The sequence below is a fragment of the Lathyrus oleraceus genome, chromosome 7, assembly GCF_024323335.1.
Source record: "Lathyrus oleraceus cultivar Zhongwan6 chromosome 7, CAAS_Psat_ZW6_1.0, whole genome shotgun sequence".
Lineage (NCBI taxonomy): Eukaryota > Viridiplantae > Streptophyta > Magnoliopsida > Fabales > Fabaceae > Lathyrus > Lathyrus oleraceus.
Window position 1 is genome coordinate 143669042 of NC_066585.1, and position 18230 is coordinate 143687271.

The 18230-nt window shown below is 36.0% G+C and overlaps 1 protein-coding gene across 1 annotated transcript; it reads left to right on the plus strand.

Moving 5' to 3' along the window:
- Nucleotides 1-10535: 10535 nt before the first annotated feature.
- On the plus strand, nucleotides 10536-15690 carry LOC127100488 (uncharacterized). Its single transcript, XM_051037700.1, has 10 exons — nucleotides 10536-11183; nucleotides 11316-11453; nucleotides 12209-12397; nucleotides 13610-13747; nucleotides 13895-14013; nucleotides 14106-14235; nucleotides 14327-14456; nucleotides 14559-14638; nucleotides 14811-14945; nucleotides 15112-15690. The coding sequence occupies exons 1-10, from the start codon at nucleotides 10722-10724 to the stop codon at nucleotides 15331-15333; spliced, it is 1743 nt and encodes a 580-aa protein (XP_050893657.1). The 5' UTR covers nucleotides 10536-10721; the 3' UTR covers nucleotides 15334-15690.
- Nucleotides 15691-18230: the final 2540 nt, after the last annotated feature.

An 18230-nucleotide genomic window follows, 5' to 3' on the forward strand; every position in this document is an offset into this window, starting at 1 on the left:
GCTTTTTCCCAGGTTGGATAGCCAGTCGATGCTCCACCACGCTTCGATTTAAACCCGACATTTCGTTATAATCCCAAGCAAAATAGTCCCTGTATTCAGTCAATACCTCAACAAGTTTCGCACTCATTTTTGACTACTTATGTAGGTTGGTTTTTTGTGATCCTATCTCCCAGATCGATGGATCTTATGCTTGCATCTTTTAGGACTCATTTAATGGGTTCTTTTTGAACCCCAAAGGCTCGTTGTCATAAATACAATCAAGCCTTCGACTTTCTGAAGTTGCTATTTGGTCTTGTTGACCATTTTCTAAACCTTCGGCCTCACAAGCCAAATCCTGAAGCCTATCCTTTTCCAGAATTGACTTCCTCTTGTTTTCAGCCAAATAGGCTGAAATTCGAGCCAAGCTTTCTGACTCAGCAGTCATCCTCATCGACTGTAGACCACCCTGTAGGTGGAATTCCCATCTCTGATCCTGTGTCTTCCTTGTTATCCCATATGAAACCATGATCAGTGTCTAAGTTTCGAACTTGACCAGTTTTTACAGAAGTATATGAGCCTGATTCATCATCACATAGTGTTATATTCGCCAAGTGTTGGTGGAAAGACCTCCTAGAACCCCTGTCGTCGACCCAATAATAACTTTGATTAGCCTTAATGTTTTCCATGATGTCATCTTTTCACCAGATTATAAGTCTCTGTTGAACCGTCGATGGTACCGCTCTTATCCCGTGGATCCATTCTTGATCCAATAGTAGATTGGAATTGGCTTTGGAGTATATTACCATGAACAATGTTGAACGTGTTGTTGTGCCTATAGCGAGATCGACCTGGATAACCCCCATTATATTGTTGGTTTTCCCTTCATAGTTGGATAAGACCATGTTGTGTTATCGAAGGTCTTCGTCACCATTTCCCATTTTCTTATATTGCTGGTTTTCCCTTCATAGTTGCAACGCCTCCGTCTACAAAAACCTTATTCACGACTATTCCATCGATCTTTGCCCTGATGAATAGTGGCTTTAGATGATACATCATCTCTGGGTTGGGTCTCTCAAACATGGCTTTATGTTCTTCCACCATGCCGCTATTCATGATATAGTAGCACAAAGGTTTTCCTCCATCTGTCTCATCTGGCACAAAATCTCCCTCTGTTTCAGAGACTTCGAATACCATGTTGTATTCAGCTGGCAACACCGATCCAATGCCACAGTTTACAACGAAATTATCACCATAAATATCATCATTATTTTTGTCGTACATGTCTTCGTCGAACTCCTCATCGAACTAGGGGGAGTATTCAGGCTCTCCTTCCTCTGGTTAGGGGGAATACTCGGGCTCTTCTTCCTTCGATTCTCCCCTTCTTCGTGGTTGTTTCTCGATCTCTGACGAACATTCCACATTTTGAGTGGCTATTACTGCTTTCTTTCCTGTCGAGTCGATAGTCATGGCCATTGTCTGGTTGGCCACCATTTTTCCTTGTCCTAAGACCTTTAGTATCTGTTTCTTTTGTCCAAAGGTCTTCAAAGTTTTCAACTGTGGAGTGGTAACGTCCTTCCCAACTTTTTTGTTTCGCTGGTAGCGTCTCAATTGTGTCATAGTCATCAAATTCTTTCCTTTGTAGTTAGGAGATACTATTAGCCTATTTTCTTCTCTAGAGATGCTATTTCTTTTTCTAACATTATCCATTTTGGTTTCTTGCCCCCTTTCTGGTTGACAGACTTTATCCACTTTTCCTATGGAACATCGGTCGGCAGAATGAAGGTCTTTGGTCCGGAACACTGAAATTGCTTTCTATAATCTTTGTTCCATCGAGGTGTTTCATGCTTGCCGAACACAAATCGTGGGACAACAAGTTTATCCTCTTTCACAACCTTGTTATTGGCCTCCAATTTATCAGCGATTTTCTCGTCGAACACCGCACTTCACTTTGGGCATAACAAAGCCTTTGACCCGTTTTCCTTACACTTCTCATAGAAGTTTGATAAGCTTTCTCCTGGTTGGGGATATGCCGACTCAAATTTCCTTTCAGCCTTATTTTTGAAACCCTCAGTAGTTTCGACCATCATCACTTCAAAAGATTCAGCTAACGAGGTTGCTTTGGAAACCTCTATAAGATCATCAGTAGTCTAGACCATCATGCATTTGAGAGGCTCAAAGTACAAAGCTTCCTCCACCTTTAGAGGATCGGAGGCCACCAACATTTTTGGACTTTCGCCAAACTGGAGTCTTCCTTTTTTCAGAGTTTTTTGCACCAAATCCCTGAAAAGAACACATTGATGAGTTTTGTGACCAAGGAAATTATGAAATTTACAAAATCCCCTTTTCTTCTTTTGTTTTAAGGGGGGTCCTTTAAGCCCCGAGGGACGATAATCTGACCATCTTTTACTAATAGATCAAAGATCTCATCACACTTAGACACATCAAAAGTATAAGTCTTAGCTACGTATTTATCTGTTTTTCGGCTTCAACGAGGTTTTTCTCATTCAAAGGTTTTAAGACCTTACACGCATACGAATGTCCGAGCTTAAGTTCCGCCATGTTAACCTCGCTCATATCGATTATATCCTCGTTGTCAAAAGAGAAACCTTCGACTCTGATATAAGACACTTTTTATTTTTTATGATATCTACCCATCTTGGACTTCTCAGCCTTCAGGCGTTCGATACGTCGAACCCTGTCGGCCAATTGGGCCATATCTCTAAGATACTGAGTATCCAACTTTTTCCTTATAGAATAATCCAAACCCCCAACATCTATCTCAACTAATTTGTGCTCAGGGGCTTGAGTAAAGCATCACGCTTTAAACAGTCTAAACCTGTTTAAGTATTGATCTATCGATTCAGCAACTTTCCGCTTAATGCTAGCTAGTTCTTTGAGGCTAATCTTTGATTTCCCCATATAGAATTGTTCATGGAATAGTCTCTCCAACTGTGTCTACGTTTGGATTGACTGTGGAGGCAGCGTCGTGAACCATATAAATGCATTATTCGTAAGAGAGCTAGGGAAGTATTTTAACTTCAAATCTTCATTGTTCGCTATGTTTCCGACCTCAGTCTGATACCTGGCCACATGTTCGACGGTTGACTCCTCAGTATCCCCAGGGAACTTAGTAAATTTAGGGACTTTCCACCCCCTAGGCAGTTATGTCTGTAAGACAAAATCTGGAAAGGGTGAGGAGTAAGTCGACCGCTGTAAGCAAGGACTTATTCCGTTTCATACTATGATCCGCTTGGCGATAGCTTCTAGGTTTTGTTCCCCCACGGCTGCTTCATGTCGAACTTGCCAGACCATTTGGTCAGGATCCTGGTTACGGTTAACCATTACCACAAGGGGCCTTGGTGACACCCTTGGGATCTGTTCGAATTCCTGATATTCTTATTCGACAATATCTTCCGTCATTTCCTCTTGTCGGGCCGGTGTTTTTGGTCGAGGAGGAGGCGTAGGGTTCCGACGGACCGGAGCCCTTAGGGCTCCCCAAAAGTCCCATATCCTTGTCATTTGGGTTGCCAATTGCTGGTAACTCCGCGTCGATCCTGATATTATATGTAGATGACATATTACTCATTGGAAATGATGTCCCTACCCTGCAACAAGTAAAGTCTTGGTTAGGAAAATGCTTTTCTATGAAGGACCTAGGTGAAGCAGCTTATATATTAGGAATCAGGACCTATAGAGATAGATCATAAAAACTGTTTGACCCAAGTCAGAGTACATACATAGACAAAGTGCTGAGACACTTTAATATGCATGATTCCAAGAAAGGATTCATACCTATGCAACATGGCCTGTGTCTATAAAAAACACAATACCTTTCAACTAAGGAAGAAAGGGATCACATGAATAATATTCCATATGCACCTGCAATAGGATATATCATGTATGCCATGTTATGTATTCGACCAGATGCCTCGTATGCTTTAAGTGCAACGAGTAGGTACCAATCTGATCCCGATGATGCTCATTAGGTAGCTGTCAAGAATATCCTTAAGTATTTGAGAAGGTCTAAGGACTCATTCTTGATATATGGAGGTCAGGAAGATCTTGTTGTAATTGGATACACCGATGCTAGCTTCCAGACATATAAGGATGACTTTAGATCGCAATCTGCTTATGTGTTCTGCTTAAACGGTGGCGTTGTGAGCTGGAAAAGCTCAAAGCAAGATACAGTTGTTGATTCTACAATCGAGGCCGAGTATATTGTTGCCTCAAGTGCAACAAAGGAAGTTGTTTGGATCAAAAAGTTCATTAGTGAACCTGGCATAGTTCCTAGCATCGTGGATCCCATTGGTCTTTATTGTGATAACAATGGTGCTTTCGCATAAGCTAAAGAGCCTAGATCTCACCAACGATCCAAACACATACTTAGGCGTTATCATCTCATTCGAGAGATAATAGATATAGGAGATGTAAAAATATGTAGAGTACCTACACTTGACAATATTGTTGATCCACTGACAAAGCCTCTTGCGCAGCAGAAGCATGATGGCCATACTAGATCTATGGGCATTAGGGGTATGCCTGATTGGCTCTAGTGCTAGTGGGAGATTGTTGGTGTAAGCCCTAGAGGTCAATACTTTTGGTACTTGTATAGAATTATTTATTAATAGTAAAAGGATTTTTCTTTATTATGTTTGTTTAATAAAGTCTCTAGGATAACTAGTCTGTTTAATGTATCAAGTGTGACTTAATCATGAGATCCCATTACACATAAGGACATTATTCTTAAAGCATCCGCAGTCGAGCTTTGTTGTGATGTGGGATAATATTAAATCATTAATATTATTATGTATATAGACTGATGATCACATCTCATGGATCCTGGATAAGGAGTTATCAAGTCTTAGACATAAGTATGAATATTAAGAGTAATATTTATACTAGATTGATCCTCTATGAGAATACTATATAGAATGTTATGCAAAGTGTTATAAGTTATTCTCATGGTGATAATGGTGTATACCACCCTTCGATCTGAAACCACTATGGACCCTAGATGTAGAGTCGAGTGCCTTATTGCTGATCAAACATTATCCGTAACTGGATGACCATAGAGACAGTTGATGGGTACTCCACGAAGCATGTTCAGGGATATGAGTGACCTAGATGGAATTTGCCCATCCTGCGTAATAGGATAAATGTCTATGGTCCCAATATTGATTTGGACAAGGATAACACGACCTATGCCTTGTGTTCAATATAGACATAAAGGCAAAAGGGTAATTATACACATAAGTATTATCACAAAAGGATTTATCAGATCACATGACATTTTCGTGTCTTGGGTAGCAGTGATGTGTTCCTAGATACCACTCACTCTTTATTATGTTAAATACGTGATTTAATATAATTGCCAATGTCGCGAAAACCTACAGGGTCACACACAAAAGGATGGATTGATGAGAGATAAAGTAAATAAGGAACACCGTAAGGTACAATGCACTTAAGTGAATTGTAGTACATCATAAGGTACAATGCACTTAAGTAGAAAACAAAAATATGGTAAGGTACCACACGCTTAAGTGATTTTAGTATATCATAAGATATGGGCCACATACACTTAAGTGAGCTTTTTAGCTTACAACCCACACAAGTGGTTCTATAAATAGAACCCTCGTGCAGAAGCATTGGTTAAGATGACAATTCGTTTTCTCTCTCTCTCTCTCTCTCTCTCTCTCTCTCTCTCTCTCTCTCTCACTCACTCTCACACACACACACACGCATAGACACACACACACACACACACACACACACACACACACACACACACACTCAAAGCCTTCATTCGTAGCAGCTAACACTGAGACTGAAGGAATCCGTTCGTGTGGACTAAGTAGAGGCGTTGTCACCATTCAATGTTCGTGATCTCTCCTTAGATCTGCATCAAAGGTTTCAATTGCCACAAGAGGTAACGATTCTATCACTGATCATGCCCATTCTAAGGATCACTAAAGGAGAAATTTTTAATTTCCGCCGCATTTTGGATCGCTATTCTCCTTCAAAAAGGGCGTAAATATAACTTTTGATGAGTTAAGGATGTAGTAAAAAATATGACAAACGAAAATGTATTGAAAGTAGATCAAGAAAGTAAAGGCAATTTGGTAAGTTTACATGACTTATGAATGTAAATGGAAATGTACATTTTAGTAGAGAGATGACTCTTTTCTCGTAAACACTTTGGTACTTTAAGTTACTCCTACTGCAAATGCTAAAAATGTCACCCCTAGAATCATCCCTAACACTTGTTTAAATACTAATAAAAAGTAACCGTAAGGGGGTTACGAACCTATCTTACGATGACACGTGTCGGTCCACTTCCCCCATGTCTATAGATAACTACCCATGTTCTTTGGCTGCCCACGATCGCTCTCGCCATTTAGGTCTTTTGAATTTGACCGGGACTCTAAGCGGCGACCCATGGATTTGTTCAACTTCCTGTCGATGCTGTTCCGACGGATTCCTTAGTCGAAATGATTTTCCTTCCTTGGCCAAAATTTGTCAGCTAACACCCATTCACACTTATTTCATAATCACTATTTTCTGAAGTCGTGCCCTTCCTAAATATACTCTAACACCACTAACTCCACTTCCCCAACCTACCATCATAAATGAACTTGTCATTAACACTTTCATGGAAAACATAAAAAAATGAACCTTCAACTTCTGATTCATCTGACCAAACCATAAACATCTCATCTGATACTGAGATAGAATCTGAGCCCGAACTTCAACCTACCATTGACCCTGAGGAGATTAATGATTTAGTTCAACAGTTCGAATCAGAAGAAAATGAGTGTCTACATCTTGTGATACAAGATTGCACAGAATGTGTCAATCCCGCTTAGAGTGCCGTTGTCTGGGCTGATTTCAAAATATGGATGAACTCATGTTCCTGAGAGCTGAAAGAACTCAGCTATACAGGTGCTCAAAAAAGATTTCATGACATGTTTTATGAGGTTATAAAGCCTCATTTGGAGATATTTACTCCAAGATCTCCTCCAAAAGCTCTTCCTCCCCTAAAAAATGTTGTCCCATAAATTCTCACTTTTGACGCAGAAGAAATACTGAAGTTACTCCTCCTTTAGTAATTGAGATTGCAACTGTATCTATAACTAAGTCAATAGTGGAAGTTGGACCTATTCCTCTGGTGTTGAAGACTCTGTAAGAGCTGAAATAAGATAATGAATCTGTTAGGACTTTCCTGGACAAGCAAGATGACATACTCAAGAAACAAGCTCAGACAAACACAAAGATTGAGGGAATGCTTCAAGCTATTCTATCCAAATTGCCAACCCTTTCTTAGAAACCAAACTTTTAAAAAATTTGTTTTAAAAGTTTCAAGCTATTTTGTCTAGAATGCTTCAAGCTATTTTTTTTAAATGCTTATGCTTTATTTCTGTACCTTTATCTTTTGTTTAATGAAATGAAGTTGTTTTGTGTTATCTTTTGTCTTTATTTCTTTCAACTTTTTTGATTGATAACAAATGGGGAGAATAGTGGACACAATTTTTGATATACTCATTTTCCTTCTGAATCCCAAACATCTAACTTTGATGTTTCTTAATTTTTTGACTTTGATCACTAATCTGGGAACTATGATTAAGTTCACCATTATTACTAAGAAGATCTTTTTCATAAGTTAACCAGGACTTTATAGTTAAAAAGGCGTTAACCAGACATATATATTTTTTAACCAAGTTCTGATTCAAGCAAGTTTCCAACCAGACTTTGATACAAGAAATTGAGAAATTCTAATAAAGTTCTGATACAAGTCTAACTAAGACTTTGACAGAAGATAGTTTTTTGATAACCAAACTTTCTGATACATGAAGTCAAGAAAGATAAGAAGATAATTTGACTAGGCTTCCTCGTTCAGGGAAGTTATTTTTTTTATGCTGATTGAAATGTTTTGTGTTAGAATTATTTTAAGTCTTAAACTCAGAGGGAGCTTGCAAACTTAACTCCAAAGTTTTAAGTTGAGAAATAATTCTAATAGTATAAAAATCAGGGGGAGCTTACAAACCTCGCTCTTATGTGATTAAACAAAGTACAAATTGTTCATCAAAATTCATGGTTTTGTCATCATCAAAAAGAGGAAATTGTAAGAATAATATTTGATCTTGCGTCTAGCCTTATATTTTGATGATAACAATATATCGAATATTAAAGAATAATTTTGTACCCTAACGATTATGTTCAGTGTGCAAATACTAAATACAAGTTCTGACTTTAATAATATGATGTGTGACGTCATCAGGTTCTGAACCTAGTGCCCTATGACTTTGAGATGTGTGTTTTATAAGATAATCACGCTCTTAATTCTGTACTCACCGCTTTTGAAATATACTCATCTAAAGCTTTATGAATTTGAAGCTTCTGACGTTGTTATGCTTTGAATCCCTGCGCTCAAACAACTCTTAACTGTGTTACTAGACTGTGAAGACTAGGTTCTGATGAATTGTATCAAGATTATGAAGACCATGTTTTAGAAGTTTCTCTCAACTAGACTCTTACTCTTCTTTTATGCATGCTTCATCAACTTTCTATTAGAAGCCTCAGAAAATTAAAGATAAGATCAAAAAGGTTTTACATGAGAAAATAGTACACAATACAATATCAAATATTCCTTCCACTACACTGATTTTGTGGGCAAAAGATTGTACTATTGTACCATTTTGTCTTCCATTTTCATAAATTATTATTTAAGGATACATATGCATTTATGTATTTCAATTCCATCCTCCAACGAATCTTTTCACTGCATATATAAAGAAGACTTAAAAGAATGGAACAATGCTACACTCTAAGAGATTATCATATACGTGAACAATGTATTTTTATGAAACATTTGAGAAAAAAGAAACATACACACAAATTGTTTTTGTTCATACTCTTCATAGAATATATTTTATGTGATATACTTGTAATTCATTTGTGTATTCTGCTTTCTTAGAAGCATTTTGTAAACACACTTTGTATCTCAATCACTGTGATTGTATTTCCTTGAGTGATTAGAGTTTAGTCAGAATTACTCAAGAAAACATTGACAACTGGTATTTGTGTTGTAATTAAGTTTGATTATATTGTATTAAGTCCTTGTGATAAGGCGAAATCATTTTGACGAGTGGACTGAAAGTAACTTTGTTAACATCGAAGCAGGATAAAAATAATTGTGTTAATTATTTTTGTTCTCTGTTTCTCTCTTTGGGTTAAAAAGTTTTAATTCTTGAAATCCAATTCAAACTCCATTTCTTATGTTTCCATTACCTTCCGTTGACCTCAGAGTTCTAGTTCTGATATTGATTGTGTATCAAACACTATGACAACAATTCCTCCATCAAATGCATCCGCTAGAAACAATAAAAAAAATCATTATAGTGCAAACTACTAACATGAGTAACTTATATTATATATAAATTTACATAAGAGTCATATTATGACAAACTACTAAATTTTATAGAACTCACATGTTAGATTCTTACTTAATGGTCATTGAAATATATGATTAATATTAATAGGACCATATATTAAGTCTTGTAAGAAGAACAATAATTGAGATAATTACTTATGAGTCAAAAGGTGTATTTTTCATTTCCTTATTGTTGTTACTATTACGTAAAACTACATAGTGATTAATATGAAGTCCTTGGGGAAACTTTTACTAATTAAGTCGGGTTAGTTGTTCACATTTTATTTTGGATGAGATCCTGCATGTGAATTTGTCATCATATTTTGTACTTTAGCGTATTATATATTTATTCGATTTAATAGTCTAATAATTAGAATTTCATCTCTTTAAAATGAATAAATTAAGTGTTCCACATTAAAATCTAGAATCAAATGTCTCACTTTTTACCCACTTAACTGTTTTAGCTAGATAGAATATTGTAAATTTTAAATCTTTAATCAAAATGATTTCAAAAACCACCAATGATATATCATTATGGATCTTATTATATTATTATTTTAGACAAATCGGATAAGGATGTCACATTTTGGTTCAAACTTTGCTTATATACACCGTAGAGACATGGATATAATTTATTTTTAATATAACTTTTATAATTGTAAATAATACTCATTTGGTTTTCATTACAATAAAAGTTTTACCTTTTGAATTTGAATTTATTGAATAACTAATATATTTTAAAAATATAATCTAGAAACATTGTTTATTTAATTAATATTAAAAATTAAAAATATTATTATGAAATGACAATAGTATTTTATTTCGTGTAGATAACTTTGAATCGATAGCTTGGAGTTACTAGTACCAATGAATTTAGATGCATGAGTCATTCAAAATCCAAAAACCCAATCAAGAGAGAGTAATGATAAATAAGTAGTATTGTTTTTTTCCTTTATGAAAATTGGATGTAGTAATTGTTTTTTGTTTGAAAAGGGCAAGTAATAATTGTTTTGATTTTTAGCTTTTAATCAAACACGTGTTACGTGCAGATCTGAATTCAACAGGTGTTGAGAAGCTATTGGATATAACACGTGATCATTTCAACACAACTACCCCTTGGCATTGCGGTAATTTCGTGGTGAGAGTGAGGTCAATTCCATCGAGTCAACTCTTTGTAACATCCAAATTTCCCTTTCACCTTCTTCTCCAATTTCGTTTCTCACTTTCTTTTCCTTTCAATCAATTTCTCCTTCATTTTCATTTCGCTTTCGATTTTGATTTTGATTTTCTCCAACATTCAGATACAGTTATCGCCATGGATGAAACCTACGCTCCCTTCGACTCCGCCGAATCTAACGGAGTATCTCGCACCGCCGATCACGGCTGGCAGAAGGTTACCTACGCTAAGAAACATAAGAAGAAGGAAGCTAACGGCGTTGCCGGTTCTAACAAACTGACGTTCAACGGTAACGATGCTGCCTTCCGGTCGCTCGAGCTGCACTCGGAGGATCGGCGTCGGCGAATTCTCGAGGCGCAGTCTGCGGCTGATGCCGATTTCGATGACGCTCCGGTCAGATCGAAGCAGAGGTCACGTCTCAATGACGATGATTACGACGAGGATGACGAGGATGTGGATCGCTTGGCGGAGAACGGGAAAGTGGAGGAGGCGAAGAAGGTGAAGAAGGAGAAGAAGCCGAAGAAGCCTAAGGTGACAGTGGCTGAGGCTGCGGCGAAGATTGATGCGGCTGATCTGGAGTCTTTTCTCGTTGATATATCGGTATGGTGTTTGATTCATTAATTTTGAATTTGAACACGCGTGATTAGGTTTTATGTTTGATCTGTTGGATTACGTTAGAGCAGAAGCTTGATGCATTGTGTTTGATCTTATGCATATTTGTTTTTATTATAGGCATCCTTCGAGCAGAAGGAAGATATACAGATGATGCGGTTTGCGGATTATTTTGGACGTGCTTTTTCTTCCGTGAGCGCTTCTCAGTTTCCCTGGGTGAAATTGTTCAGGGAGTCAGCTGTAGCTAAGATTGTTGATGTGAGTTTGAAATTCTTTATTTTGTCGTTCTTTCATGTTGATTTTATCAATGTAATGAGAAGTTGTGGAATTGAAAGATTTAACTGTTATTATGAGAATGGTGCTGGTTAATTTATGTGTCTAATTGTGATGTATGTTCTGTTGTTTTTGGATGAATCACTGATTATTATTTAGCTGGGTTACAATTCATTGCTTTGAATGTTTAAGTTGCCCAATTTCTGTTACATGATTTGTGATTAGGCTTTGCTCAAAATTCATCGTTGCATCGGGAAACCCCATATGATGAGGGTTTATGATAGGGAATCACACTCATATGGCCCTTTCTACAAATTTGAATAGCAAAAGTCCTTGATCCTCAGAAAGGAAAAAGTGCAACTTCAAATAGAATTGTTGTATGAACTTCAGAATTACTTCTCAATGTTTGAGGTGTTCATATGTTTCTGCATCTACTGTTTAGTTAATAATGCTGAATCTGTTTTTATTTATGTTTTGGTAAATTGACGGATGAATTTTTTTTTTCACATTCTATTTTTTTATCATAATGTTGTTTGTCATAATCTCGGATATGTTTCTGCATCTACTGTTTAGCTAATGATGCTGAATCTGTTTTTATGTTTTGGTAAATTGATGTCTGAAAAATATTTTTCACATCCTACATTTTATCATAATGTTGTTTGTCATAATATCAGTTCTATTTTCTGACTTTCTCCCCGGGAGTTTTAATACTTATTACTAAAATGTTTATATTTTCTTAGGTGCCACTTTCTCACATATCTGAAGCTGTATACAAGACATCAGCTGACTGGATAAATCATCGATCTCCTGAGGCACTCAGTTTCTTTCTTCTTTGGTCTCTGGATAGTATTCTTGCTGACTTGGGTAGCCAGCAAACAGTGACCAAGGGTTCCAAAAAGGCTGTGCAACAAGTAACTTCAAAATCTCAGGTAACTTATACTAGTCTTCTTTGCCATGAAATTATGGTTGTATTCTTTTATTTTTAATTTCTTTTTCTCCTATGTGAAATCTAATAGTAACGTCACCCACCGACAGAAACCATACTAAGCCAAGGCAGAGCAGTATGGTTTTCTGTTCACGACTAAGGGCCAGTGTTCACTTTGGTAGAACCCATGCCCCTAACCTCAAAGACAGGCCTAGCAAATAATCTTGTCCCAAAGAATGATTAAATGTATGACTATAGCACTTTCCTTTACAAGTCCAAATATTCCTTTCCAACCTAAATGGCAAACACAATAGGGATACTGGATTAGTGAATGATGCTGATGTTTTCTAACATGTGCAACAGTGGCAGTGCAATTTGATATTTTGATATATTTTTGGGATAAGTCATAAGGTCTTTTAATAAACATCTCGTTATAACTGTTCTAGTGGCCCTGGTTGGTGTAAATTGTGAGGGGCAGGGAGGAGGCATGGCGTTGATTAATTTTAGTTAGTTTTTTTTCCTCATCTTCCCCTTTTCTATTGGATCTTCATTGACTTGTTCATTCAATATGAATGAATGTTCGACATCAAGACAGATAAAGGAACTTCTGGCAAGCCCTATTGGATAGGCAGTCAATTCAGGAGTGCTTTTATAAACGGGAAATATCATCATATGCATTTATAATTTTTGAAATATTTTCCCCTTTTGGAGTGGCATTTAATTCATGTAGCCAACCCAACCTAGTAGAAAAAGTCTTGGTTGTTGGTTGTGATGGCATTTAGTGACTTTGGAGGTCCAATATCCATGTTCTTTGTCCACCTTTGGTAGTTCAGAACAGTTGGCAAAATAATGTAGCCTGTTTGACTTTCAGTGTTCAGTTCACATGGTGTTTTTGTCTTAATGTTGAAAGCACTAGGAAATGAAAACAAATGCTTCCGTCTCTAGACTGCAGTAGGTTAAATTTGATTTAGAGAGTTGTGCTGTGCATCGTTGTTTCCCTGTTTTCAGACTTCAAACAACCTGAATTTTATTTATCAGGGGCTTATAAAAAAAACTTATCAGATTTTTGTGATTTTTTATAAAAAAAACTTATCAGATTTTTGTGATTTTTTGTCCCTGGATTTTATATGATTATTTATAGTTTTTCAAAATGCAAATATATTTTCTTCTCCTGTTTTTCTGATGTAGATTGAGATTGTATTCACATGACCTGCAGGTTGCAATATTTGTTGGTTTAGCAATTGTATTGCGCCGAAAGCCCGATGCTCTTATTGCTGTATTGCCCACATTGAGGGAGAATACAAAATATCAAGGACAGGATAAACTTCCAGTGATTGTATGGATGGTTGCTCAGGTAAGGAGTAGATGCTAGATCAACTAAGTGGACTCATTAGAAATTAGAAATAGAAAAAGGAATTCTTTTTTTATTTTTTCAAAAGGATAACTATAGTTTTTTACCCCTTCATCTTGCTAATGCTTAATATTATAACATTCTATGTAGGCTTCAGTAGGAGATCTCTCAGTAGGTTTGTATGCTTGGTCGCGGAACCTCCTTCCTATAGTTGTTAGCAAAAGTGGCAACCCGCAATCCAGGGATTTAGTTTTGCAGCTTGTGGAAAAGTATGTAAATATTTGTTGTATTCTTTCCACCCCTTTCTCACTATTGCTGTTGACATCTTCACCATTATTTATTTTTTAAAATTGATTTGCAGAATTTTGTCTGCCCCCAAAGCACGACCTGTTTTGGTTAATGGTGCTGTAAGAAAAGGGGAGCGATTAATTCCTCCTCCAGCATTTGAGACTTTGCTGCGTGTTACTTTCCCGTCTTCAGCTAGACTGAAGGTGATGTTCAGCTGCCTCTGTTACTTTTGCATTTGGATGTATTATAGCTCTAAAGCTTTCTAATTTATGTCAATATGTTGCTTTTATACAGGCTACAGAAAGATTTGAGGCCATATATCCCACTCTGAGAGAGGTGGCACTTGGTGGTTCTACTGGAAGTAAAGCAATGAAACAAGTCTCCCAGCAGATATTCAATTTCGCTATCAGAGCAGCAGGAGAAGGTACAGAAGCCCGATTTTATTGTTTGACTTCTATTCTCTTTTCTTGCTTTTGATGAACCAAGTGTTTTAGAAGGTATTTTGAAACAATTTTGTATTTTTCAGACAATCCCGAGTTATCAAAAGAAGCAGCTGGTATTTCAGTTTGGTGTTTTAGCCAAAGCACTGAATGCTACAAGCAGTGGGTGAGTTGTTCCATCTAAAAGCATATTTAAGATCTTGCTAGTTTCTTGTAATCTATTTTAGGAAGAGCATGGAAATTTATTACAAGAGAGAAGTTATTTATTTATTTATTTATACCCAGCAATCATGAAACTCTACAATTATTTGCTCTTATTATTTATTGGATATGGGCAGGAAAAAGTTTATCTGGACAACATTGTCGCAAGCGTTGCAGTTTTAAAGAAGCTTTCTGATGATTGGAAGGTGCAAGCTACAAAATTGTCTCCTTATGAGCCACTTAGGGAGATCCTAAAGAATTTTAGGCAGAAGGTAGTTTTTCCGCCACGTGTCTATTATATATACCATCTGTTTATTGCATCTGGGGTCACGAACCAGTTCACCTTGACATGGACTGATTGAATTGTTTTTGAATTGTACTGAAGTAACAGAATGTTTGAACTTGGTATATATGATGATTTAACTGTTTTGGCTGCAGAATGAGAATGCATTGGCATCTGAGACCGATGCTGCTCGATTCGTCAAGGATGCAGATAAATATTGTAAGATACTCTCAGGAAGAGTTTCTCAAGGCCATGGAGGCAAGGCTTGTTTGACCTTTGTTGTTCTTGCTTTGGCTGTCGGTGCTGCTGTTTTGTACCCCAACATGGAATCTGTGGATTTCAATAAACTCTCTGTACTTTTCAACTCCCAGTTCTGAGCACTAGGAGAATATTCTGCACTACTGGCAGTTGGTTGCATCAAATAGCGATTTTCTCTTCAGCTCACATCATCCACAATGAGTACAGCAAACAATTGCTTCGTAATAAAGTGCATAATGCCGGAGGTTGTACACTTAGCTCAAAACCTGTTCAGATGTTACAGAATAGTTGAGGTCAATGCTACTTTGAGGTTTACTTTAGTTTGACCATTTTATAATTTATTGTGTTTTTGCTTGTTGAGTCTTAAAATTTCAGTGTCTTATGCCTTTTCATCACAATGCTGGCAAAATGCCAATGAGGCAACTACACCTGTATTATGAAGTTAATTTAGTTGAATCAGAGGAGTTTTGATGGTACTCTGCCAAGTGTTTTTATAGCTCTTGCATTATTTGCACTGGCTTGTGTCTTTTCAACCGTCTTTTTTGGGTTCTCCATTTACCCTTCTTTTAATTGAACAACATTTTTTAGCTTGCCATATGGTGTCGGTAAAGGACAGGATATATGATTTCTTTTAGTGAGAGAAGGAAGAAGTTGATGATTACTTTCGGTAATATACATCACCGTTGACAGGCCATTACTTTTTAGAGTTAAATGGATATGTATAGACCGCATTCTGTCACCCAATTTACTTGTGCTGTTGTTTTTCTGAATTGTCACTAAACATCTGTTTGGGGTGACATGATTGATTAATAGTGTAACACTATATAATTTTAATTCGATCATAGTCATTAAGTTCTTTAAGATTTTATCATGATGCTGGAAGGTGGTTATTTTATTTTGACCATGTATCCATTTTTGTTTAGAAGTCTTGGAAATTGGCTGCATGATCAATTTCATAAATGAAAGATGATTTTTGCTGGCTTAGAAAATTTTGTTGAAAAAGTAACACGAAGAACTTTGATTGAATTGTTAGTATTTTTTATTTGATGAGTAGAAATAGCTGTAAATCTGAAGGATTAGTTAGACAAGTAAACTAGCTCATAGGTCAACACCATTTCTACCTCAACTGACCTTGAGGATATTATGACAAATATTCTCTGTTGCAACAACAAACGAATATCTTGGATGATTTGATAAATAACTTGCCTCGCTAGCCTTTATCTAGAATGCAGATGATTACCACTTTGGCGTCTCACTCAATGAGCTCATTTTGGAAATGGAGATCACAAACAACTCCCAGGCACCTACGATTACCCAAAGCTTTGACCAGATAGGGTGGAGCTCGAATGCTTCTCTCTTTTGCAGACAAACGAATTGACAGTACCAGCATGAGATATTTATCAGTGGTAGCCATTGTTAAAATAGCCTGCATCCACATTAACTTAGGTCCACGTTAAACTCACAAATCACCTGGTAAGCTGTACTTGAAAAAATAGCGAACTTAAAACAGTTTTTGCATCCCAAATCTTCCAAAGCAATGAGCAAAACAATAGGGTTGCCAAGGTGTCACCACAATAGAGCCAATAGTAGAGCTAGTTGAGCTAGATGATTGGATTTTGGTTGGAAATCGGTCTAATACCCAGCAAGCTAAGTCTAAAGAGTTGGTTGTGCTCCTGAGCACTCTAAGTATTCTAAATAAAAAAAAAGGTAATGCTAACTTGTGCCCCTAGGGCACAAGATAAGAACTAAAGAAAGTAATTTTATGATAGAAATTGTGCATTGATTTTAATAAAGATATAAAATTAATTTTATAATTGATTTTTTCAATACAAAATTTCTATAAGTGGGTGTCTTATCTTGTGCTCCTAGGACATAAGTTAGCATTATTCATAAAAAAATATTTTTTAGAAAATTTGAATATTTCAATTTCTAATGTATTAAATACATGTATTTTTAAGAATTTTTTTTAAAAAAGTTTTTAAAGAGTGTCCTCATAAAGCACTTGTTAGCATTTTCTTTTAAGTTTTAAGTTTATAGCGATTCTTATTTTTACCTGTGTTCTCCTTTGTAGGCAGGATGTTCTTGACTAATCTCCACGGAAAGTTTTGATCTTGTTAGAGATTTGAGTTTTAAGAGCTTGGGAGGTGCCTGTTGTTGCTCTCATTTAATACTTAGGCTTTGTTTAAAAATATAGAGGGAAGGGGAAAAGAGGGAAGCGATTTCGAAAAAATGGAAGGATGGAAAGATGGAAAGATTTAGGTGGAGAAGTTTGGGGTCATTTTATTTATTATAGAAAAATCTCTTAATTTAAAAAAAATCAGAAACTATATTGGAGTAAGGGTTTGAAAGACTTATATAAATTCTTCAATTAGAGGGGAGCGAATTCAAAAAAATGGAAGGATGAAAAGATTTAGGTGGAGAGAGTTTGGAGTCATTTTATTTATTAAGAAAAATTAGAAATTATATTGGACGAGGGGTTTGAAAGACTTATATAAATTCTTCACATTGCTATTATTTTAAAAACTAAAAACATATTGATAATTAACATTCATTTGTCATTTTATGTAAAAGTAAATTTAAAATGTTAAAAGATTCCTCAATTTTTATTCAAATATGTTTTTCGAAGCTTCTCATTTTCTCTTCCTTCCGAACATCTTTGGACGAGGGGTTTGAAAGACTTATATAAATTCTTCACATTGTTATTATTTTAAAACTAAAAATATATTGATAATTAACATTCATTTGTCATTTTATGTAAAAAAAAATTTAAATGTTAAAAGATTCCTCAATTTTTATTCAAATATATTTTTCGAAGCTTCTCATTTTCTCTTCCTTCCAAACTTCTTTGTTTGTGAGTTTAGAGGGGAGGGAAAAAGAAAATTTTGGAGGGAATAAATTTGATGAAAATATACAAAAAGTTTTACTATTTTTTTAGATGTTATTTTGTAATAGAATAATAAATAAATATTTATTTATATATTTTTAATTTTCAAAATATTATAATAATTTGAGAAGT

Bases quoted from the DNA above. Each gene is read 5' to 3' on its own strand.
- LOC127100488 (XM_051037700.1), top strand. From the start codon at position 10,722: ATGGATGAAACCTACGCTCCCTTCGACTCCGCCGAATCTAACGGAGTA. The intron at 11,454-12,208 runs GTGAGTTTGAAA...ATATTTTCTTAG, and splicing joins CTGTAGCTAAGATTGTTGAT to GTGCCACTTTCTCACATATC. The intron at 12,398-13,609 runs GTAACTTATACT...CATGACCTGCAG, and splicing joins AAGTAACTTCAAAATCTCAG to GTTGCAATATTTGTTGGTTT.